At 50.7% G+C, this 25,198-nt stretch overlaps 1 protein-coding gene across 7 annotated transcripts in view; it reads right to left on the reverse strand.

The window, feature by feature from the left end:
- LOC138817648 (nuclear factor 1 X-type) overlaps positions 1–25,198 on the reverse strand; it is a 92,797-nt gene that overhangs the window by 44,216 nt on the left and 23,383 nt on the right. For 5 of the 7 annotated variants that reach the window (XM_070008155.1, XM_070008153.1, XM_070008150.1 and 2 more), the window contains exon 2: positions 18,181–18,712. In XM_070008155.1, the coding sequence (XP_069864256.1) occupies positions 18,181–18,712 (532 nt within the window). Of the gene's footprint in view, positions 1–18,180; positions 18,713–19,283; positions 19,369–19,849; positions 20,640–25,198 lie in introns of those variants that run through there. The other 2 variants (XM_070008151.1, XM_070008154.1) reach the window with 2 other exon arrangements.

Consider the following 25,198-nt stretch of genomic DNA (forward strand, 5'->3'; position numbering starts at 1 on the left):
CTGCCCGTGCTGGTAGCTCTGGCCTAGAGAGATCCAGGGCCCAGGCTAGTCAGGGCAGAAAAGTTGGCCAGATTTTACCAAAAGCCGGGCACCGGTGGCTCAGTCCTGTAATCCTAGCTACTCAGGAGGCTGAGATCTGAGAACTGCGGTTCAAAGCTAGCCAGGGCAGAAAAATCAGAAAAGTCTGTGAGACTCTTATCTCCAAAAAAGCACTCAGAAAACCGGAAGTAGCACCATGGCTCAGGTGGTAGAGTGCTTGTCTTGAGCGTCCAGGCCCTGAGTTCAAGACCTACAACTGACCCTGACCAAAAAGAAAAACATAGCCACCAAAAACCAGGGCTAGAGATGTGGCTCAAGTGAGAGCACAGGCCTAGTATGCATAAGGCCCTGAGTTCAAACCCCAATATATATTTTTTTATTTAAAAATATATAAAATAAGGTTTTAATTTTTTCTTAATTTATTTTTTATTACCTTTAAGTATGGGAGAAAGGGGTTTCAATTCAACATATCAATTTAGGAGTACAATTCAGCTTGATCAGTATCACCCCTTCCTTTTTTTTTTTGGTCAGTTGTGTGGCTTGAACCCGGCCTGGGCGCTGTCCCCCAGCTCTTCAGGTCAAGGCAGCACTTTACCCTTGAGCCACAGCACCACTTCCAGCTTTTTCTGTTTATGTGGTGCTGAGGAACTGAACCCAGGGCCTCATGCATACAAGGCAAGCACTCTACCACTGAGCCACCTTCCCAGCTCTAGAGTCTCTTGAATTTATCTCCCCAGGCTGTTTTGAACTGAAATCCTCAGATCTCCACTACCTGAGTAGCTAGGAGCATACTAGGCATGAGGCATCAGCTCTTAGCTTACTTTTTATTTTATTTTATTTTGTCAGTCATAGGGCTTGAACTCAGGACCTGGGTGCTGTCCTTAAGCTCTTTTTGCTCAAGGCTAGAACTCTACCACTTTAGCCACAGCACCAGTTCCAGTTTTCTAGTGGTTAATTTGAGATTAGTCTCATGAATTTTCTTGCCTAGGCTGGCTTTGAACTATGACCCTCAGATCTCAGTCTCCTGATCAGCTAGCATTACAGGAATGAGCCACTAGCTCCCAGCTTTTATTTTATTTCTATGAGACAGGATATCACTATATGATTGGCCCCAAATGTACAATCCTCTTTGTCTACCTCCTAAATGCCAACATGTTTAGCTACAAGCTTTTATTTTTACTAAGCACCTATTACATTTGTACTAAGAGGAAATTTCTCATTCTTGAAAGGAAAAGAGGATAGAACTAATCAGAAATGTTGAGAATCTGGGGTAGTGCCATTAATAAGACACAAACACTGGGGGGGGGGGAGGATGGGAAGGGATGGAAAGGGGAAACAAAGGAGGAGGCTACAAAATGCTTGATAAGAAATATACTCATTATCTTGCCCATGTAATTGTAACTCCTCTGTACAGTATTTTCACAATTTAAAAAAAAGACACAAACACTGGGCACCAGTGGGTCATGCCTGCAATTCTAGCTTCTTAGGAGCCTATCTGAGAATGGTGGTTAAAGCCAGCTTGGGCTTTGAACTCATATCTCCAAATTAACCACCAAAAGGCTGGAAGCAGAGCTGTAGCTCAAGTAATAAGAGTACTAGCTAGCCTTGAGCAAAAATTTCTCATGGACACACACACACACACACACACACACACACACACACACACACACACACACACACACACACACACACACACACACACACACACACACACACACACACACACAGAGTGATGTAAACCAGACAACAGCTGCCTATGTCTGTACTCATAGCTACTCAGGAGGCTGAGATCTGAGGATTACTGCTTGAAGCCAGCCCAGGCAAGAAATCTGGGAGACTTTTATCTCCAATAAACGATCCAAAAAAAAAAACCCAACAGATGTGGCTCTGCAGCTCAAGTGGGTAGAGCACTAACCTTGAATGACAGAAGCCAAACAAACAAAAATAGTGACATGGCATTAATACACAATGGTGCTGAAATTTAAAGGTAGCATCCCAAGGTCCATACTATAAAATCCAATTTTAAATAAAATTTGAATAAATGTAGAAAATGCAATAAAAGGCTGGTCGTAATAGTACTTAAATGGTACAATTGTGATAATTTTTCTTTTCTTCTTGACCATGTCTTTTTTTTGGGGGGGGGGGTTCCAGTCGTGGGGCCTGAACTCTGGGCCTGGGCGCTGTCCCTCAGCTCTTCAGCTCAAGGCGAGCACTCTACCACTTGAGCCACAGTGCCACTTCTGGCTTTTTTTTTTCCTGCTTATGTGGTGCTGAGGAATCAAACCCAGGGCCTCAGGCATGCAAGGCAAGCGCACTACCACTGAGCCACCATCCCAGCCCTTCTTTTATATTTATATACGGAATGTCTATTATTCTCTTTCTCTCTTGGCTGAAGATGGAATCTAGGGCTTCGAACTCAGTAGGCATACGTTCTACATTAGTCTTCAGCGTTTGAAAAATACCTTTTGAAAGCAATGGACAGACAGACTAGCAGCCCTCTCCCTACAGACCACACTTAAGCAATTGCAGAGCCCTGTGTGTCTCCTTTGCTCACTTACATGAGGCAGGCTCAGCCTCCATGCTTAAGTGGACTCCAGCCTAAACGATAAAAAGCAAAAAAAAAAACAAAAACAAAAAACAGCAAGAGGGAGCACAGTTACACTCCCAAGACACATGCCAAGACTGGGTGCCCAGTGGTAATGCTGCCGCACCTCCCCTGGATGAGGCAACCTTTCAGGGGCCAGCAGGCGGGTAAAATCAAGGACAGGCACCAGCTGTGGAGAAGGGAGACTTAGGGCCGAGGGAGAGAGGAGGAAGTGGTGTTTGGAGAGTCTTCACGTGGTGATGTGACCACTGGGAATTTACTTGAAAGCCTGGACGGGGCTCTGCTCTGTGCAAGTGAAGGGGCAGCAGCGGTGTGGACAGAGCTGAGCTTCGGGCTGGTTAGGGAAGTGACTGCGAGTGTGAGTGTGCGCGAGGGTGTGAGGAAGGAGCCTCCCTCCCAGCTCACATTCTTTTAATAATTCATTGCTAATAACCAAATCCAGCCTCCAGAGCTGAGAGCACATGTACCAGCTGGGAGCTGGCAGTGGTCTTCGACTTGGAGTCTCCATGAGAGAGGACAGGGAGAATGGCCATGAGTCTGTCCGGAGGTGGGGCCGGAGCCTAGAGCTTCTTGGGAAAGGCAGAGGGGGCAAGGGGAGCCCCAGAAGGGAAGAGCCCAGGAGGCCTCTAGCCAGCCTGAGCCACAAGGCATCTGCCAGGCTGGCATGGAATGGGGTGGGGTGGGAAGGGAATATAAGCTCAGGCATCCTGCAGGCTACGTGGGCAGAGGACGTGGCATCTGAAGACAGCGTTCTTTGTGAAGGATTGTCCCCCCATGATGAAGTCTAGCAGGCACAGGCAAGGAGACACAAAGCAGCCTGGGTGATGGTGGAGCAGGCTAAGCCAGGACCCATGTGCCCACTGAGCAAGGTGCTAGGGGGTGGAGGATGTGGCCAAGAAGATGGCTCCTCTTCCCTTACGTTCCTGACAGTTCATCATCATCTATGGAAAGGAAAACCATCCACATATTGGGAAAACAAATCCCTGTGAGCCCATAAACCCACGGGTTCTCATTTGCACGCCATGCTTCTTCCAGTGTTCTAGAAGCTTCTATCCCCCTCCCCTTCACACTTCGAGGAATTCTCTGCTTGTGTTGCTCACACCCAGCAATGCTGTCCCCTGCCCTCGTAAGCCCCTTTCTGTTCGTTACACCACTGTAGGCCTTCGTGTTGGCTCTTAAGGACAATGTCAGCTGCTCCCCATCTGAAGGTGATTCACTGTTCAAAACGAGTTTACAGACACAGAGAAAACTACATGGGAGGGGGGGGAGGGTACACAAGAGGCAGATGTGAAGGCCGATAAAATTGAGTCCCAGATCCCAGATTCCAAAACCTTTGCGATGACATGCAAAGTGTCACAGAGGGGCAAAATAACCTGGCCAAGGGACCTAGCGGGAGCTGGGGCCATGGCAGAGAAACGGGCCCACCCAGAGCGCGCTCGCTCCTGCAGCCAGCACTCGAAAGGTGACACAAGGCAGGAGAGGCTGCAATAGGAACGTCAGCCTCGCCCAGGGAGGGTCTATGGAGGCTGCCACTGAATGTCTTCTGCCTGTTGTCCCCACACAAGGGAGTAGGGCTCAAGCCCACCAGGGACATGCCAGCAGCCAGAGAGCGCTTTGTTGGAGAGCAGCACAATTCAGAGGTCTTGCCAAGCTAGGCTGGTATCTAAGTCATTATATTAATGAATCTCGGAGTTACGAAATCTAATATTAGACAGTGGCTTTGGTATCATCATCCTCAGCTACTGTCCCACGTGGCCAGGAACACTCCTGGGCAGCCGCACGGCTTGAACAGACTGTGTGTGCGCGCGGCCCGCACGCGAGGATGCGCGAGCCAGAGCGGGTGGGGAGAGCAGCAAATGTGTGTGTGGTGTTTAATTTAAAAGAAATGCATGTATTTGAAACCGTGCCCAGAGATCTGTGTGCTGGGCCCACTTTCTACAGCATGATACCATAAATAAGTGAGAGAAATCTGGCCCATCCTCAGGGCAGAGGCCTCTTCCTTGGTCCTATCTCTCAGGCTGGTAATATCCTGAGGATTAGAGTTCCACAGAGCAATGGCTTTTGTGCTCAAAGCCAGCACCACTCCCCACAGAGTTCCCTTTGGCCCCACAGGCAGGACCCTGCATGCCGAGCCTTGTGTTCTGACTCCTCATCCCTGATCGTTAGCTGTCTCCACCCCTAGTCCAAACTCAAAAGTCAGGCTTGACACCCAGAGGCCCAGCTGGTTCTCCCTTCCCCTGCTCTGCAAGCCAGAATAGTGCACACCACCACCCTGGCCATTATCCGTGGGCCCCGGCTGAGGCCAGCAGAAACCATGACCCAGTTGGCCATGCTGCACATGTGCTCGGAGAATGAGGAGCCAAGTCAGCTGCAGCCAGGTAGCGAACTAAACACACATGAAACCAGGTGAAAGATACCATGTTTGCTCGACACTTGTGATCGCACTTCATGTTCACTGGGCAACAGACTCTTCTACAGATGACGTCACGGAGCTCAGAACCAGATCTCTAAACCCCATGTGCCAGAGAAAGGCTCAGCTCTCCTATGCTGCCAACTCGACTGTTTCATCTGTGAAGCCTCTTTGAGGGGTACGACTAGTGTTGGCTACAGGGTCTGGGAAATCTGGCTTTTATGGAAATGAATCTTCACCCTGGGATGGGGACGTTCAATGCAGCCACAGCGGGCCGTGTGTGTGCACACCACGAGTGCTCTGGAAGGCGAGGGAGGGCACAGCTTTTGTCTTCTGGAAACTTGGGCCGGAAGTCACGGGTAGCTGTTTGGCTATTTTTTTCCCTTTCTTTCTTCCTTCATTTTTTCCCTCCCTCTCTTGTACAGGAACAGGACAATCCACAGGAGGGCCCTGCTTCCCAGCAGGACATTCCCTCCACACTGTCTTCAAGATGGGAAATTACACAGAGAGGGTTTAGCTCAGTGGTGGAACCCTAGCCTGGCATGGAAGACAATAGGGTTCAATCTCAAGTATTAAAGGTGGGGGGAGGGGAGTGAAGCCTATGATTCTCCTAGTGAAGATCTCCAGGCTGCAGAATAGAATCCTACACATAATCATGGAAAAATTTTGAAAAGCCCCAAGAAATTTGGAGGGGTAGCCGGGCAGCCTACTCAGCCAACAGAGACTTGGGGTATCCTGAGAAAAGTGCAGGGCTAGGTCTGGCAAATCTCCCTCCAAGGCAAGTCTTCTTGGCCTCTCTACACTGCCAATGTGGGAAACTGCCCCACTAGATGTCCACAGAAGAGCAAAATCACCCTGGCTAAAAAGGACCCAAGTTGGAAATCCTGGCAAAGGTGGATGGGCATGGCATCCTTGCTTCTGCTTCTTCCAAACTAATGCCAACCTCTACCTGCCAACAAAGGAAACCTCCTCCCCATAGCCAGGGCTGGGGATATGAGGATCAGCTCTGTGCCACCTCACAGACAAATGCCTCTCCTACACCTAAAAGATGGCCCACCCACAAGGCTTCTCCTGGGCCACAATACTGTCCTTTTTCCCCTCCCTCCTCCTCCCAGCACCTCCCCTCCCCCACTGTGCCATTACTGCCATGAGCCCTACTGAGGCCAGCAGCAAATTACTCACGTATTTGTTGTTACTAAGGCTGAAATTGGCTTAAAACCTCGTTGGGGAAGCAGCCACACCCTGAGGAAGACATGGCCAGAACCCAGAGCTTGGGTCTGTCCATGTTCAACCCCCTTTCAGCAAGAGGCCCCAAGGCAACAAAAAGACAGGGGTAACCATATGGCTCCCCTTTTCTCTCGGAACTGTGACCAAAGCCAGCCCGAACCTGCTACAGGGAAGGGAATACCAGATTCTCTAGGGGGGCAGATGAGAAGAAATGGAGCCCGCTGCCTGGTTGCTGATTGGGGTAACACCCAAGGGCAGATGGCACGTCTCATCCCCTGACTTCAAGATCAGTCCCAGACTCAACACCCACCTTTCCCCCACCCAAGCCTTCGACCCACTTGCCTCCTCCTTTTGAAGACTTCTCTTCACTGGGTACCCCCAGCAATCCTGTTACCAAGGCGACAATGATGTCCTATGCCTGGGTGGGACCACAGGTCCCTCCTACCACCCCCTAACTAGGTACCATGCCTGCTGACGTCACTGCTCAGAAATTTATAGCCCAGCACGGGTATTTATAAGGTGGCTCTGGTGTGACCACATATTCAGTGTGGGGCTGGTGGCTATTTATAGGCAGAGGATATACACTTATTACACCCCCTGTCTGTATTCTGGGCCACCTGTTATATAACTGCCATTATGCAATAACGCCCATTATATAATAATTATGCACTAATGGGGATATAATCTTCAGGCATAATGAGGACACACTCCCCAAGGGCTGCACTGGCCGGCCTCCTTACAGGTCGCCTCCAGGGATCTTCTGATCTCTCCACATGACTCCGCCCAGTCCAGGCAAGTCACCAGGTGTCACCCTACTCCAGGCTCCTGCTGTCTCTGTCTCTCCTCTGCCAGTCTGTCAGCGGGCAGCCGTACCCAGACCGGTAGACCAGCTGCAACGCCCTCTCTGTATTCTTTCTTCAGGTCTTGTCCGGTTTCTCATTTCCTCAGCTCCACCCTTGGCCTCTCGGCATCTCTCACTCATCTTTATGCATGAAACAAAGATTTGATGGACTCACTCCTGGAAGTGACGGACGCCTAAACCATTCGTTCTTCCATTCAAAGACAGGAAGCCTCCTGGACCATTGGTGAGGGTCTGCTTCACATGCTGAATGCCCACCCTCACCCTCTAGGAAATACCTGAGAAGCTGGCCCAGAGGCCAGATGCCTGGAACAATGGGCCATGGGTACAAAAGCAGGGAGTGGGAAAAGTTAAGGCTGCAGTGGGACTCAACGGAGCCAATTCAATTAGCCCAAACATACTGTCTGCTCTTAAAATAGATCTCTCTATATTTAAAAGTTACTTGATATATGAATTGATGCAAAAAAAAAAAAAAGAAAGAAAGAAAGAAACGCACTGACAGGGATCTGTGAGTGAGGTTCTCAGGCTCGGGCTCAGGAGGATGCTTTGGGTAGGCTGATTCTGACACTTCTCTATTGTTGAAATTTTCACAGAATGTTTTGCTACTGTAATAAAAAAAAAAATCAAATACAGGGTTAAAAAAGAGTCCTGCTAAGACCCTGTTGTGGCCGCTGTGGTGTCTGAATCCATGCAGGAAGGAGATTCTGGGATGGGCGGGCTCACCATACAGCCCTGGGTCAGCCCAGCTGAAGATCCCCTAACCCAGTCCCTAGATCAGCACCTGGGGAGACAGGCTCAGGATTCCCATGGGAGTAGGGAAAGACAGGGAACACAGGCTGGAGACCAAGCCCCAGACTTATTCGCCCAGAAGTATGCTGTGCATAAGGGAAAACAGCATAGGGCACACAGAAAATCACCAGGGCTCAGTGCTGCAATGTCCACACTAGACAGGTAAAGAAGGGCCTGAACTGGAGGAGAGGCCAGAGGTAATGGCAGGTGACATTCGATCTGAATACCTTTCTTCCAGGTCACAGGTTCTCAGCTGGGAGTGATTTGACCCCAGGAGACTCTAGGAACTGCATGGAGATTTTTTTTTTAAACACCTGAGGAAATGGGCTGTGACTGGCATTGAGGGTCAAAGCCAACAATGCAGCTCACCCCCTACGGTGACCAGTATGGTCCTGCATGACACAGAATAACCCGGCCCAAATGCCAAGTGTCCATAGCTGGAAACCCTACTCTAGGAGAGCTAATTTCTGAGAGGCCCTGTCTTATGGCAGAAGCAGAGGGAAATCTCCAGCTGTGGTCACCCTGTCTCAGGATGCAGACCTCAGCATGCTGAATGAGCTTTTATGTGTAGTCTTGGAATTCTCAAACTTCAAGAAAGGGATAAAGGGCTGGGGGTGTAGGTCAGTTGTACAACTCTTGCCTAGCTATGTGCAGGGGTCTCGGTTCTACTCCTAGCACTGCAGACAAAAGAAGGAGAGGTGACTTACAGATTAACAAACTTCCAGCAATCATCTGGTTAAGTTGGATAATTCATTTTTATTTTAAACTAAGATTCCCAGTAGACTCCCAGGAAAAGGGTGTGGCGGTGCAAGGATCAGGAATCCAAAATCCTGCCTGCCTGGCCCTGAGCCTGGACTTTCTGCACATTCTACCTGTGCAGGGCAGGCCAGCAGCCTCTCCAGCAGGCCGTGACGCAAAGCCCAGCTGGCCAGACAGCCTGGTCACCATTGGCCCCTGCCTGCCTGTGCTCCTGCTCCCTCTCCAGGGCAGAGGCAGGGAGCTACAGCCCACAGCTGGGAGGGAGGAGGCCACTGCGCCCGGTGACAGGGCCAGGTGCTCAGTAGCTGGGAGAGCCCTTGAGATGAGTCACAATCTGAGCTCTGGCTCCTCCTAGAGAGTAAGGGGACCACGGGCATGAACTGGCTCCTGCAGAGACCCTCTAAGCATTCTCTTCTGAGACTCTATCAAGGCCAGTAGCCAAGGCAAGTTGAAGGAGCTTTGAGGTCTTTCGGCTCAGGTGCTAAAGAGCCCAGGTTCCAGGTTGATGACCTGTGGGAAAACTCATCCAGTGACCTGAGTCCCTCACAGACATCTCTGTCTGGAGTCCTCTCTTTGTAGGGCAGATATAATAACACTTGTCGCACCATCGTGAAGAGGAAGTCCGCTCCAGCAGGCTGAAAGGGCTTGGTCAGCTGACAAAAACAAGCTAAGTCCTTACTATCTTTCTAGGGTCTGCAAACCTTACTTGTGTAGGTCAAGGTGCCAGGTAGGCAGGCTGTCTTCCAGAAACCTCCCTGGTCTCTAGGTTTGACTTGCTTGTTCCTCACTCCATACAGCGACCCCTGTATGCATCACCTGAGTCCACACACACCCAGTCAGGGGCACTGATTTAAAACTAGAATCCATGGAGGGATTTCGATGGAAATAGGGAAGTGTAGGAGGGGCTGTCTCCTTCCTCTGGCAACAGGGGTAGACTGAAGTTTCTAGATGTCCTCGAAGGACTAATAAATGAAGGCCTTGACCCTAGGGTGGCAGCAGTATGCCATGTCACCACTAAGACATCAAAAATGGGGAAAAAGAGCCAGAGTGTCCCCCACTGATGAGCTATGGCAGCTGGTGGAGGGACAAGTCATTTAGGAGACAAACCCACAAAGGGCAATCCCAAAATATATATACTTCTTAAAATCCTCAGAGCAGCTAGCAAATTAGGTATTAGTATCCACCTAGACAAAGTAAAGAACCCAGGCATGTGGGGCCCGGGCAGTGGGAGGGGGCAACAACAAAGCATCGTCCAGCCAAATCTCCCTACCCCAGTCTCTCTGCCTTCTGGGACCCTGTTCTAATGCCAACAAACCTTCGGCTCAGATATGCTTAAAATGGCGACGGCGGCCTGCAGGGCCCGGCGTTTGTCGTGCTGTTTTCCACGGTGCCCTCAGTGCCAAGAAAAACCTATCATCAGAAATGCCATCAGCTATATTTATCTATCTCTCAGCCCCCCAGCCTCCTCCTCCCGTCTGCCAAGCAGGCCCTGCAGAGCCCCCCCTCACCCAGTGGGAATTCATCCATGCTGCTAATGCCCAGGACCACCTGCCCGAGCCTCAGTCTCCTCTGCACCCTTCCCAAGCCCCAACAATCACAGGAAGCACCCTAGCCCTTCTCACTGGGGTGCCAAGAAGTACTCACATGGCTTTTGGGTACAGCTGACAGGAACTGGCCTGGGTATCTCCCGTCCCCAACCTTGGGTAAGGATGACCCTCCATCTCTTTTTAGCCTCAAAACTCGGCTCACAGGGCCTCAGGGATGTCAATCTGCCCCGAGCCTACACAAGCAGTGGGCCTGGTATCTGGGCACCATTCCCAGGAAGATGCCTGGCCGCTGGATAGACCTAGCCCTCCACTCCTCTCCCCAATGGGGAGTGGGAAGTTCCGGCCTAGATTCTGAAGCATGGAGAAATCCTGAGAGATATGTGTGCTACAGGACCCCCACCTTCTTCCCATTCAACTGAAGAGGAAGTGGTGGAATCTGGGAGCCAGAAGGGGAAATGGCAAAGTTAAGATTCATAATTCAGGACCACTCGAATCCACAGCCACGGAGAACTCTGCAGACACTGCCAATAGGTCACATCCCGTAGATCTGCAGCAGGCCTTCTGACCTTCCTCTTCCCTGGCAGCAGGCCCCAATCTGAGCTTCCTACCCTTGGGCCTAAGCACACGAGAACAGCAGGGTTCATCAACAACTGTGTCCTAAACTCGGTGCCCCTCCCTCCCACCCGTATACCCCCAACACAGAAAGTAATTCCAGGGAGCAGGCTCCTCTGAGAATGAAGCAACCCAAATAAAAATTTTAAAACCCAGAAGCTCTTTCTCTCCTGCCCCCTCCCCCTCCACTGGCAAATGAAAACAAACAAGAAATCAAAGAGGCCTTTTGTGTGAGCACCGCGCTGACACGGCTGGGGCCTTTGAAAAGACTTCTGAATCGGACACTGAAGGATAAAATAACTGAAGCGTGGCAGCTCCTGAGACGGGGGTGGGGGGTGGGGGGGGTGGGGGTGGACACGGGACTGATGGGGCAGAGAAAAAGAGGGGTGGGGAGGCAGATACCTTCTGCAGGCAAAAAGGGGGACACTAGCTGTCCCTTGTGCCCAGCTGCCACAGGATACCAGATTGGAGAAAGAGCCTGGCGCTGGCCTTGCTGCTCACCTGGCCAGCTCCTCCTCTGCCCCTGGCTCTGCAACACTAGAGGGTGGGCAGGAAGGGCTCTGATCCTCTTCCTAAATCTGAGAGCGAAGATGCCCCCAAAGATGCTCTTCAGGACTTGCCTTCCTTCAGCATAGATCACTGTAGGCTCATGTCTACACCTTGGAGCTTTCTAGAAGGTGTACCCAGGCATTTACCATACAAGAGAGATTCATTCTTGGAGATCTACAAACTCCTGGGCAGGGATCTTGCTCCCAGCAAGCATTTCACGAATAAAGGAAATTCTTCCATCCTTTGGCAATGCCAAAAAGTAAACCAAGTCCTCAGGAAGTCCCTCTGTGTGTATGGCCCCTGGGCCCTCTTGCTGTAGAGTGGTCCATTTCCTCTGGGTTGGCGATGGGAACGCAGCTGGTCGCCATGCCTGTAATTATGGGCTTGGCTGTCCAGCCCATTCTGGCTTGCTCACAGTCCATGCTGATGGCTGAAGCTCAAACAGGGCTGGTTTTCTTTCTCCTATGCCTCAACTTCAAACTCAGCCACCACTGATCCCTGTGCTCTGGAGGCAGCAGCAATGCTGACTGGATAGGTGGACAGGGCTATGGACAAAGGGCATGGGAACAGATGGTCTGAAAACAAGGGTCTGAGAACAAGTTCAAGCTTTAGATCAGGGATACCCCAAAAGAGGCTGGCCTGAGCCTCCTTATCCTCCCATGCCAAACACAAGTAAGCACCCCAAGTCCCATTAAGAGACACAGAAGGGAGTCTTTTACTCCCATTTCCTACATGGGGAGCAGGAAATGTTTCTCACTTTCCTCCCATGCTTCTCTCTACTTTATTCTGTTATACTAAATAAATTCTTGCTAAAAGAGAGACAGACAGACAGAGACAGAGACAATCCAGAGCAAAGGCCTTGCATGTAGGCACTGTGCTTGATTTATTACGCTAGCTGTTACTATGCTACAGTTCCTAGTAATCGGGAACAAGGAGCTCTGCATTTTCAAATATCCCTAAGCCCAGCACATGATGTTGCAGGAAGGCCCAGAAAACTATGGTGTTGTCCTGATTGGCCGGGATCGGACCATGCCTGGAATTTCTTTTTTTGGGGGGTCCGGTCATGGGACCTGAACTCTGGGCCTGGGCACTGTCCCTCAGCTCTTCAGCTCAAGGCTAGCGCTCTACCACTGGAGCCACAGAGCAACTTCCGGCTTTTTTCTTTTTGCTTATGTGGTGCTGAGGAATCGAACCCAGGGCCTCATGCATGCAAGGCAAGCACTCTACCACTGAGCCACCTTCCCAGCCCCATGCCTGGAGTTTCTGAGTTCAATTCTAAATACTCCAGTGTAAGAGGAAATAGGATAAATCAGACTCTGGTGGCCTGTAATCCTAGCTACTCAGGAGGTTGAGACTTGAGGATCGAGGTTCAAAGTCAGCCCAGGCAGCAAAGTCGGTGAGACCCTTATCTCCAGTTAACCACCAAAAAGCTGGAAGCTGAGTTGTAGATCAAGTAGTAGAGTACTAGCCCTGAATGAAAAAGCTAAGGGACAGTGCCCAGGCCCTGGATTCAAAACCCAGTAGCTAAGTCCAGGAGGTTGACATAGGGAGAGCAAGGTTTAAAAGCTGTAAAAGCCTTGCGCGCACGCACGCACACACACACACACAAGAGGGTTTAGGACAAACCAGTTGGGCCTCAGAGGGTGGTAAGAATGGCAGGGACACTAGGAACTATGTCAAAGCAGAGGCAGGTGGGACTAGAGAAAGGCTTTCTGGAGATATGTGGAAGGAGGCATTGATTTGCCTTTGGGCGAAAGGCTGCAGTGTTACAGAGAAACACGGGCTCTTCCTTAAGTCAGAAAGCAGATCAACAAGTAGAGGGGAAGGGAGATGTGCTGGAAAATCCTAACCATACTAACCATAGCCACTGCCATCCATTGCTGGTCTGCAGTGTGCCAGTGTTTGACCTATGAGCTGGCTCCACTGCTCGAAGTCTTCCTTAACCTAGACAACACACAAGGATGTTACAGCCACCAAAGCTGACTGCACCATGGTGACATTGCGTGTCAATACTCTAAGGGGGACCCTCTGCTGGGTTAAAAGACAATCCATATATTTTGTTACTGTTCTAAGTGAGTTCCTAGGCCCTGTGGTCTTTGCCAGCCCTAGCACCAGATGGCGCTGCCTCCAAGACACAGACCAGTGGCATTTATTTCTGTGCCTTGAGATAGGAGGGCATGGATGCCATGGTAAAGGGTGGCAGGGTTGTTCAAGCTACCAGAGGCCCCTCCCGTACATCAAACTAGAGCCCTCAGACAAGCAATGGCTTGGGGGACACTTGCTACCCCTAAGCTGGGAAGACATGGCACAGTGATTCTTTCCATCCTTGAGAAGATCACGGATAAGGAATGGATTCATGCTGAGTGCTGTGTTGAGTGGGAAGCTCGAAACACACTCCGTGAACTTACTGAGATGGGTAACTCGTCTCCTGCCACAGGTGAGGCCAGGAACAGAGGGAGGTGGCAGGCCAAGGTCCTGCTAGAGAAGCCACTGACCCACCCAGGGCAGCACCGCCTACAGAGGCTGCACGGGAAACCAGACATGACAAATGACTCGGTTCTGTCAACAATATAAAAAACTGCCAGAAAAGAAATCAAGACCGGGGGAGAGGAAAGAGGACTATAAAAACAACAGTGTAGCTGGGTAACAGGGGCTCACACTTGTCATCCTAGCTACTCAGGAGGCTGAGATATGAGGATCGTTCAAAGCCAGCCCACCCAGAATAGAGCGCTACCCTTGAGTGAAAGTGCTCGGGGACAGCGCCTAAGCCCTGAGTTCAAGCCCCATGACTGGCAAAAAAAAAAAAAGAAAAAAAAGACAATGACCACTTAGAAATGGACCAACCATGGCAATTCATGATCAGCCTTAGCTAGGTCCCAATTCAGACAAACTAGAACGAAATCGTGATGCTTGTTGGGAAGACAAGAACATGAACTAGTTATACACAATAGTGAAGAAAGACAGGCACCCGTGGCTCAGGAGGCTGAGATAGATACCAAGGTTTAAAAGCCAGATAAAGTCCTCAAAACCCTTTATCTACACACTAGACAGGAGGCATGCAGGCCTCAAGAAAGCCTATTGTCAACTCAAGGCCCTGAGTTCAAACTCCGGTACAGCATGAAAGAAAGTGGGAGAGAGAAAGTAAGGAAGGGGAGAAGGGAGGGAGGGAAATCACTGAGTTTTCTTGGGTGCAATAACAATGCTAAATTCAGTTTTTCAATAGTTGTTCTCTGTAGAGATGACGGCTCTGACCTGGATCTCCTTCTAAAAGCCCAGAGCTGGCCCTGATTCTGACTCCAGTGGCTGCTGGCACTGGTGACCGTGAGGGGGCAGGACGGGTCTCCAATGACATCTGAAGCTCCTGGTGAAGGAGCCTGGATAAAGGAAAAGGCCACCTCCTGAAAACTCAGACCGCTTCCACAGCGGCCCACTGGAAGGACTTGACGGAGAGAAGCTGGCAGTTCCATTCTGCCAGCCATTTTAGTATTGTCCAAAACATTCTGGTTTTCCTTCTTTGCCAAGACTGAGGGCCTAGGAATCAGGGAAGAGCTAGTGGCACCAATCCCCCCTTGAGAGAGCTGATGCAAGCATTTTGGAGATAGTCTAGCTCGGCTTTCTGACCCTGCTCTGCCGGCCCTCTTTAAGCAGAGGTCTCTTGCCCCTCACCCTGCTCCAAGACACTCCTTTTGGATGAAAGAACATCACCAGCACCTGCCTCAACCTCCCCTGTGCGGACAGATGCTACAAAGAGAGGCCCCTGCAGAAAGCAGCCCTCTGGTAGGCTCTTGGGCTGAACATTCTCGTGCATGTGCCACCCTTACGTCCCTTGTTTCCTCTCAAGTGCATTCTCTGGGGTACCACAAGGCAGGGCTCATGAGGGCCCAGTGTGACAGTGGCACCGTGGTGAAGCCACATCTCCCCACTCCCCAGCAAGTCAGGCTGACTGTTGTCAAAACCAGCATCACCAGTTCAGGTTCAGCCCAGACTGGCTCCTCTGCCACTCATCAGGTTTTAAGGGAGCTCTCACCTGAGTGGGGACCTGGCCCTGGCCCAAACTGAACTACACTGCTGGCTCTGTTAAGTGTGCCTGGGGGACACAGGCTTAGATGGGGTGTTGCCAGAATGCCAACACCATTTTGTGGCTCAGGTAAGGACAAGGTGTTTCCTAACATACCAGGTGGCTCATGGAGAAAGACATGTCACTTTGTGCCACCCAAAGACCAGCCACCCAACTCCAAGGAATGACAAGCCATGAGGCCCATAGGTGGCCCAGCTGTACCATTACCCCTACACTTACTTCAGAAAGGCACACTCAAACCCTAGCCATGCCAGTAAGAAAAATCTGACACTATCTCAACACTAGAGCCTGAATGACCAAAAAGACGTCCTCAGATTCCCTACTCAACCTTAGCCTGGCCAGAGGTATCCTTGGCCATGGACAAGCGACGGGAAATGAATTCACTCATATTCCTGGACAAATGATCTCATTAGCTGGGGGGGGGGCTTACTTCCCCTGACACCTGCCTGGTCAGCCCAGGAGGCTAGCCAGGAAATGGTCTCCTTCATCACACACACTGAGTCCTACCTCACAGCAGTCAAGTCTGTTGTGTGCACACAAATGAGGGGTGACTTTTTGTTTCCTTCCTTTCTTTCCCCAAAAGAAACATAGAACTGGGTGCCAGTGGCTCACGCCTGTAATTCTAGCTACTCAGGAGACTGAGAGCTGAGGATCACAGTTCAAAGCCAGCTGGGGCAGGAAAGTCCATGAAACTTTTATCTCAATAAAAAAGTCCAGAAGTGGTGCTGTGGCTCAGGTGGTAGAGAGCTAGCCTTAAATGAAAGAAGCTCAGGGACAGCACCCAGGCTCTGAGTTCAAGCCCCAGGACTGGCAAAAAGAAAAGAAAAGAAAAGAAAAGAAAAGAAACAAAGGAAGAAAAGGACCTGTTACTGTCCTTCTTTGTGACAGATCCTGAAAGTCACACAGGGCCAGTGCAGGCATAGAAAGATCCATAGAGGTAAAAGAGCACAGGGCAGTGTCCATTGCTTCCAGCCAGTCACAAAAGCCACCTCTTAGAATAAGACAGAATGAGCAAGAAAAGAGACCTTGAATGCTACTCTGCCTTAGGGCTCTCCAACATATACTCAGGGCTGTGCTGACTCTCTGTAAGAGAGCTCATGTTCTTGAAAGCACACCCCCTACACCCCACCAGTTTTTCTTCTGGAGCCAGTCATTTCTCCCAACTTCCCAAACGGGTAACCACAGCAATCAGGAGTTGCTTTTCTTTTTCTTTCTTTCTTTCTTTTTTTTTTTTTTTTGTGAATGGACAGGAAGGAAGACAGAGCCACATATTCACAGGAAAGAGCAGAGCACACGCATGTGTGTGTGCGTGTGTGTGTGTGTGCGTGTGTGTGTGTGTGTGTGTGTGTGTGAGTTGAAGTGAAGCCACATTCTCTCCCATGGCAGAGAGGGAGAAGGGAAAGCGCTGGAGTGGAGGAGAGGAAAACACGCATGCACACAGGAAGGTTTGCTAGCCCTCTCATTACAAGTTGGTTGGGCATAATGTAAACACACTTCTGCCTTGCTTAATCACACAGTGCCGCCCGTTTAGGTTTCAAAGGCAGCAGTAAATTGGGCGTAGCTGAGTGGAGGCTAAAAATTAACCAGCCATCTCTGTTTCAATTTGTAAGAAAACAAAAGCGGCAAGAAATCATAAAAAGGGAAAGGGGAAAGGAGAAGGGAAGGGGAAAAAAAGGCATGGGCTAGAGTCCTAACCCAGCCTGACCCAAAACACAGGCTGAGTGGAAACAGAAGAGTAGCCAGGGAAGCACTTGGGACACAAAAGGGAGCAGAGAGATTTTGCAGGATTGGTTTGTTTGTCCTTGTCCATTTGTCTGTTTGTTTAAGACTCTGCCATAGCAAGCCACTCCCTGGCAGGCCTGCTCCCTAGGAGAGCTTCTGTGCCCTCAACAGAGGTGCCTGGTCAGTGGACTGGTCAGCAGCCCGATCAGTAGCCTGGTAGGCGGACATCCCTCCTGGGGCCACTTGTGCCAAAAGAAGGTGAGAGGAGAGCTCAGCAATCTCACTTGTGTGTGCGCTCTCTCTCTCTCTCTCTCTCTCTCTCTCTCTCTCTCTCTCTCTCTCTCTCTCTCTCTCTCTCTCTCAAACCAAATTATTTTCAAGCTTCCCAACAGCCTATCCAGTTCCCAGACAAACTACTCCTGCCTGGGCATGCGGGCCCCAAATCTGCCTCTTTGCCTATTCAGCCCAGGTCCCATGCCGGGTTTCACACGCCCGCCCTCTCCACCAACTGCTGCCCACCCGGCTTGAGCCAAATGCACTTGGCTTTTCCTGGGACCCGGTGAAACCAGCACCTGCTCCTCCCCTGCTGGCCCCAAGTACTGCTTCTGACTCACTTAAAATAAGAGAAACGATTCATTTGGCTGTTGCTGCTGCTTGTCTCAAACTCTCACCACTATGGGTAATTCTGGTGGCATCCTGGCCCTGTCCTCAGACCTACACGCAGCCTTTCTAACGGGATGAATCCTCCCTCCACAGATGATGGGGTGGAAGCAGGAAAGCCAAGGAGGAAGGTCAGAAAGAGCCAAGGAGGCCAAGGGAGGAAGAAGAGCAAAGGGGGAAAGGCACAGAGAAGGAGATGCAGGCCCTGGTAGGACAGCCTACCAGTGAGGTCTATGGTGTGCTGTCAGAAATAAGAGGAACAATAACAGAGCAAATGCCAACAAGTAAAATAAAAATGGGGAGAAAAGGTTGCGAGTGACCTACCCGGAGTGTGGACAAAGTAAGCCAGATAAAGATCCAGTTCTTTGATTGTGACTCCAATGTGATGTGGCTGGACGCACAGGCCGGGGTTCGAGCACTGGGGCGACTTGTAGAGCCGCTCCCCATCAGTACTTTCCAGGGGGATCCCCTTAAACAAAATCACCATGACCAGGTCCAGCCGCCACACCTTGTCGGCCTGGCGCAGGCAGTCAATCCGCCGGATCTTGCCCTTCTGGTCAGGGTTGGAGAGCACACAGCAGGGGGGCTTCTTGCCCGTGATGGTCAGCACAAAGTCCTCACGGAACTCAGGCCGGATATCTTTGCGCAGCTTGGCCAGCAGCCGGGATGCCCACTTCTGCTTGATCTCAGGCTTCTCCCCCAGAAGCTCATCCTTCACGGCGCGCTCCTCATCCTTCGACATCCGCTTCTCGTGCTTCTTGAAGTACTTGCGCTTCCGCGCCTGCAGGTTGAACCAGGTGTAGGAGAAGGCGCGGACATGAGGCAGCAGGGCCTCGATGAACGGATGGAACTCATCCTGCAGGCGGCAAGCCGGGAGCATGCGGGGCGAGGGAGGACAGGGAGGTGGGGAAGACGGGGTGAGGGGGAAAGAGAAAGAGAAAAGCAGCGTTAAAAGGGGGCACTAGGAAAACCGCCTTCTCCTCCTCCTCCTCCTCCTCCTCCTCCTCCTCCTCCTCCTCCTCTTCCTCTTCCTCCTCCTCCTCTTCTTCCTCCTCCTCCCTCCCCTCAGCAATTTTCTCTTGCGATTGTTCTACAAAAGTGTGGTTTGAAGCCACCACCAGCTTCTCCAGCCACTTGCTCCCATCTCAGCCTCAGCAGCCAGACAGAGGCACAGGGAGCCTGTCCACACACCTATTCTCTCTCTCTCTCTCTCTCTCTCTCTCTCTCTCTCTCTCTCTCTCTCTCTCTCCCTCACACACACGCACAGACGTTCTCTCTCTGTCTTTCTCTCTCTCTTACACACACACACACACACACACACACACACACACACACACACACACACACACACACACACTGGTGGTATCTCTGTCGCGCCCATGACATCTCCATGTTCTATTGCAGCCATGAGCGAGAGGTCAGCTCACCCCAGCACCGCGTCCATCTGCACAGACGCCTGTGGGTGCACACGCGGGGCATGCAGGGGTTCACCTCCTGTCCCGCCACCGGCTGATTTTTGGCTGCCCCAAAGAAAAGAGAAAATGACAACCACAAGCAAGCGTTCGATGGAAGAAACAGCTCTGGGTCCTCTCTTCCCAGGCTGTTTTCATTTTCTTTTCTCCCGATTCCCTTGGAACACCCACCCCAGCATTTTTTAATCAGACCTAAATCCTACATATGTCATTTTCAGCTTTGTTACCGGCACGCATATAATGTTAATCACAGTGATAATGAACAAAAACACTTCTTGTTAGCACAAATGCAGTGGTTGTCTCAGCCACGTGAGGGTTAAGAGATCCATGGGTCATCTTGCCACCCCTTCCCCAGCTCCCCCCAGACCCCTTCACCCTCTTTCCCACTCAGGTGACAGAGGGCTGGACACGCGGTTCATGAGGTTGGTTTTTTTTTTCTTTGGCTTGTTGGCTTGTTTGAAGTTTAAAATAATTGCTTTCTGTTTACAAAAATAAAACTGGAAAAAAAATTAAATAATTACCATTGATCTGACGCACCCGGCAAAGCGCAACGCCCGATTCTGAGATTCTGAACTGAACAGAGTTGTGAGTTGGGGGCGGTGGGGGAGGGGGAGGGGGAGGAGCAGGGGAGGAAGGTAAATGTTTTAAAGGGGGTTATTATTGGTGTTCTGGGGAATAGAGGCTGGGCTTGGGTGGATTCTCAAACCCTTCCCCCTCTGCCGCCCCCCCCACTCCATTGCACAGAAGGGGGAAATTAATATTTTTTGAAAAGGAGCAAAAAGAAAGAAAGGTCAGGGCTAGCAAGCGGAGAGGGGAGTGAGCTGGTTGCCGCACACGCCAGGTAAACAAAAGCCAACAAAAAAATTTTTTTCAGTCTCTCCCCCTGAGCATCCTTTTTCAGTTTAGAAAAAAGAGAGAGAACAAAAATAGGCAAAATTTAAAAATTGAAACCCACCTTCCACCATCTTCTACATACACCATACACACACACACACACACACACACACACACACACACACACACACACACACACACCCCACTCCCAGCAAAAACAAAAACAAACACAAAAACCAGGAGGGAAAAAGCGGCAGCTGAAGAAAAAGGCTTTCGGCTGTGGCACGGCACAGGGGTGTAAACTTCGAGCTGCTTCCCTCCGCCCGACAGGAGGAAAAGGGGGAGCTCGCAGATTCCCCGGGAAAGAAGACGAGTTCTGACCGGCTGCAGACCGTTGCTGGCAAACGCAGAGAAGGAGAGAGGGAGAGAGGGAGAGAGGGAGGGAAGGAGGGGGAAATGAGAGATCGAGGATCCAAGGAGGATGTCGGTGGAATGGTGTGTGTGTGTGTGTGTGTGTGTGTGTGTGTGTGTGTGTGTGTGTGTGTGTGTGTGTGTGTGTGTGTGTGTGTGTGTGTGTGTGTGTGTGTACCAATGCTGGTTGGATTAGGGGGTTAGTTGCTCCTTTTCTCTCTCTCTCAAACTCGCTCTCTCTCTCCCCTTTCATGCTCAATCCCCATCCATTTGCGTGTGCCAAGTCAGTTTAAAAAAAAAAGGAGAGGGAGAGAGAGAAGGAGAGAGGGAGAGGGAGAGAGGGAGTGAGGGAGAGAGAGAGACAGAAAGAGAGAGCGGGAGGGAGGGAGGGAGGGAAAGAGGGGGAGGGAGAGGGGGGAGGGAGGGGGAGAGAGAGCTAGCGCGCACAAGAAGGATCCACCTATTTGGCAGAGATGAGGGAGCGCAGCCAATGGCTGTGTCCAAGGGGAGGAGGGAGCCGGGGAGCCGGGGAGCCGGGAGGGCAGGGAGAGCCCCCGGCAGTTGGAGACTAAAAACAATTTGCCCAATCGACAAGTTCACGTCTAATGAACAAGTGAAGTCCAGCAGTTATGAATTTTTCATTCCAGGCTCCCACTAGTCCATTTGGCAGCAGCCACCCAACAAATTTGGGGGGATTGAAGCGGGGTGGGCGGGGGGGGGGGGGAGAGACTGGGATGGGGGAAGACAGAATATTTTTTAAGCCAAAAAAATAAATAAATAAAGGCCTGGCTCGGGGGCGGGCGGGAGCCCCAGAAGGCCTTTGGGAAGCAGCTGCGCCTTCTCTCTGTGTTTTGGTTTCAGTCTTTCAGGCCCGAGCACTCTCTTTTTCTAGATCCAGCTCTTTTTTTTTTTTTTTTTTTTTTTACGGAGCACACAGGGGCCGGTGGAAGTCCCTCACCCTCCCCAACCAGGAGCCTGAGCCCTCGGCACCGGGAACAGAAGGAAGAGCGAGCTTGGGGGTAGTGTCCACACCAGCAGCACTTCCATGGCTGGGACTCTAGTGCCCACACAGACACCCCTGGGTTCCCCCCACCCTTGTCTGGCTCCCAACAGGCAGGACAGGGTTTGAGGGCTGGGGAGGGGGGAATACATCCACGGCCCCCTTCCCTTCTTCCCAACCCCCAGCGAGCTCAGCAGCAGCAGCAGCCTCCCTCGGCCCACACCCAGCCACACACACTCCATTAGTGGTGACGAGGGATGCCAACGCAACACAGCTCGGCTCGCAAAACGGCAACAGTTTATTAAAATAGCCTCCTGTCGCAGCACTCGGCTGAAGAGCACTACAGCAGTCCCAAACACCACAAGCCAGCCCAGGGGAAGCAGGAGTGGAGAAGCTGGACACCAGATCGGTGCTCACCAAGGCCGCACACCTCCCCAGCCCCGCCCCTACCGGGTCCTTCTTTTCCTAGCTCTGCCCTCTCCAATTGACCTGAATTAGCTTCTCACCTGTTCCCCCAGCCATTGGAGGCTGAAGGGTCCAAAGTGAAGGACAAGGTGCAAAAGCATAGTGAGATAGGAGAGGCAAGGAAGGGCAGGAAGAATCAGAAAGCTGAGGGAAACCTGAGGACAGCTACCCACTAGGGAGCGGGTCTTCAGCTTGTAGACATGAAAGATGGGCCTTGGGGAGGAGGAACCCCATCTTCTTGGCGGCTATCTCCAGTAAGGGCTGCTACGAAGGCAGCTACGACTTAGGCCTTAGAAAGCAGTAGGGAAGAGATGATTGGGAAATGAATGGTGGAGCAGAGAGGCGGACAGAAACACAGATGGGATCCCGATTTCGTTCTTCCTACAACTACAGCCGCCCTCTCCCCAGGCTCAACCTTCAGCTGGCAAAGGAAAAAGGTCACTGCTCACTCGGCCCCTTTCCTCCCCAAATGAAATCCTGCACTTCTAGCCGTCTGTTCAGAGGCAGAAAGGTTCCCGGAAAAGCGCCTGGGCTGTGCCCAAACAAAACACCCACCCTGGGCCTCGCTGGAGCCTAACAAAGGCAGAGGTGCCACTCAGTGCATGGACCCCGTGCTGACTGGCAACTCCAGTGGAGTAGGCTCCAGAAACACAGTCAGAGGGGACAGCGCAGGAGACAGGTTCCATTGCAGACGGGCCTCTTCCTCTTCGGGAGGTGTTCAATAATTCACATCCTATGAATAACCAACCGGCTTTGGTCCAATCAGCCAAAGATGTTGGCTTAGGATACAAGGTACTGAACTCTGTCCCTCTGCCTTGAGAAAGCAATCTGGCTTTCTAAAGTCAAGATGAGTCTGTAGCCAGGCCTGCATGGCCTTGCAGGCCTTTCATTCCAGCACTGAAGAGGCTGAGGCATAAGGATTGTAGGTTCAAGGTCAAGCCTGGCCTACAAAGTGAGACCCTATTTCAAAAAAAAAAATTAAGTTGTAAAAGCTGAAAGTGAGTTTATATTTGGCAGGAAATGGCTTTTTGGTATTCTGATTATACTAAATGTTAGAAAACAGCCAACGTGAACCTCCTGCCTGTCAAATCCTGGTGTGCTCCTTTCCACAGGCCTGCAAACAGGCTGAGTAGAGGGTAGAGGTGGGCTCCACGTGGCCGAATCTGGATCTCCAGGGAAAGATCTCTAGAGCCTTGGGAGACAGACCAAGGGCAGGGTTCACTTCCAGGGAAGGGTCAAAGGTCCTAGAGCAGAGATCCAATAGAGTAGCTAAGGGAAGCTCAAGAACTCCACAGACTTGTGCGCCGCGTGCGCGCACGCACACACACACACACACACACACACACACACACACACACACACACACACACACACACACTCTGCAGGCCGTGGGGGTTGAGGACAGAGAGGGAAACAATCTTCAACTTGCTTCTCTAGCCAGTGGCCATAATCTTGAAAGTGGGCAAAGGACCCTTGGTCAGCCTCTCCCTCGAGCTGTTCACGGGAGGTCATCCAGGCCCACCTGACCAATGGAGACTCCCTCTCTTCCTGCCCTTCCTCTCTCCTTTCTTCCCTCCTCCCTGTAAGAATTGCCCAGATTCCATTAGAACCACTTCAAGCACAGCCCTAGGGCCCCCTCCCCCTGCCCCACAAGCGACTGGTGGCGGCCAGCAGCCCAGACAAGCCCTCTGGAGCCCCAGACAAAAGGGAACTATCCCCCTTTTGTTATGAGAGAGTGAAGGTTCCTGTTGGAAGATTACCTGTCCCAGTCCCAGCCTCCTTTCTTTCTCCCCTCCCACCTCCTCCAGGAGGTCTGATACCCAGCACCTGAGCCAAAACAGACAAGGCCCGGAATATTCAGTGTTTCTCCAGTTCTATCTGAGACACCAAGAGTGAGGGCTCAGGGGATGGAAGCAGCAAAGGAGAGAGCAGGTAGGCCACTGAGGAAAAGAGCACCGACCAGGGAAAAGGAAAAATCCAGAGCAGAAGGGCAGCCAGTGATACTGAGTGGTCAAAAAGGAAACTTAAGACAAGAGGAAAGAAGTAAAGGTAAATCAGGAAAAAGGTATTTTCTCCATGTGAAAGAAAACCCAAAAGACTAGATATATGACTTTTTAAATCCACAAAGGCTTTTGATTTAAGGAAAGGATTCTTTTCTGCCTTTGTAAAAGAAAGGCCTTTCCCTTGTCGTTAAGAATAGAAGATTTGGTGAAAAACAGCAAGCTTACACTGAACAAAAAACACACAAGCAAACAAAAAAACAACCTATCTAAATGAACACCCATGCAGGTTTCAGTCACCACTAGAAGAGATAGGTTTCAAAAAAAAAAAAAAAAAGACTAAGCAGGTGAGAGAGAAATATGGAGAGGCAAAGGCAGTCCTGGAGAAAGGGTTCAAGCTGGCTCAAAGCCTGGGGAGGAGAAGAGAAAAGGACAGAGAAAGGGTTCTGGGAGGGGGAGGAGAGGAAAAACTAAGGAAAACAACCACTTCTAATAGTGAAAAAGTGAATGTGTGGTTTTCAAAAATGCCACAAAACACAGTCCTGTCAACTGAGGCCTTGTGATTTATTTAAGGGAAATTAGGAAAACACAAGCCCAGTACCTCACTCCCTTGCAGTGTTAGAAATCCTTCAAGGAAACAATGATTGTCCCAGCCAGAGACAGGTTTTGCAAGTGGCCTTTACCAGCCCGTAGCTAAGAAGCTATGACTAGAAGCACAAGAAGCTGTGACTCCCAAGATGGGCCACTCTCAGGAGGTCTCTTTATCTTTAAAAACAAAATCCAAAATGCAGCAGGGATACTCAACAGACACTATGCTGAAAACGAACTATACAATATGTGGGTAGAGATAGGAGGGGAAAAACTGGGAGAGAGGGAGGGAAGGAATGACATTGTCTAGAAAGAAATGTACCTTTACCTAACTTATGTACCTGTAACCCCTCTGCACATCACCTTCATAATAACAAATTTTTTAAGTGTCATACTTATTCCTAGCCTGGGGGCTTTAGGGCTTAGCTGTTTTCTTTCAGATCCTAAACATGTAGGCCCTATACGGATTGAGTAACTGTACAACTACTGCAAATAACTGGCCAAATGTACACAGAAATTACCAATACTACAGCATGGATGCAGAGTAAATAAGAAAAGATACGGGAAATTTA

This window comes from Dipodomys merriami, unplaced genomic scaffold (assembly GCF_024711535.1).
Source record: "Dipodomys merriami isolate MVZ:Mamm:240054 unplaced genomic scaffold, mDipMer1.0.p SCAF_70, whole genome shotgun sequence".
Taxonomy (NCBI): domain Eukaryota; kingdom Metazoa; phylum Chordata; class Mammalia; order Rodentia; family Heteromyidae; genus Dipodomys; species Dipodomys merriami.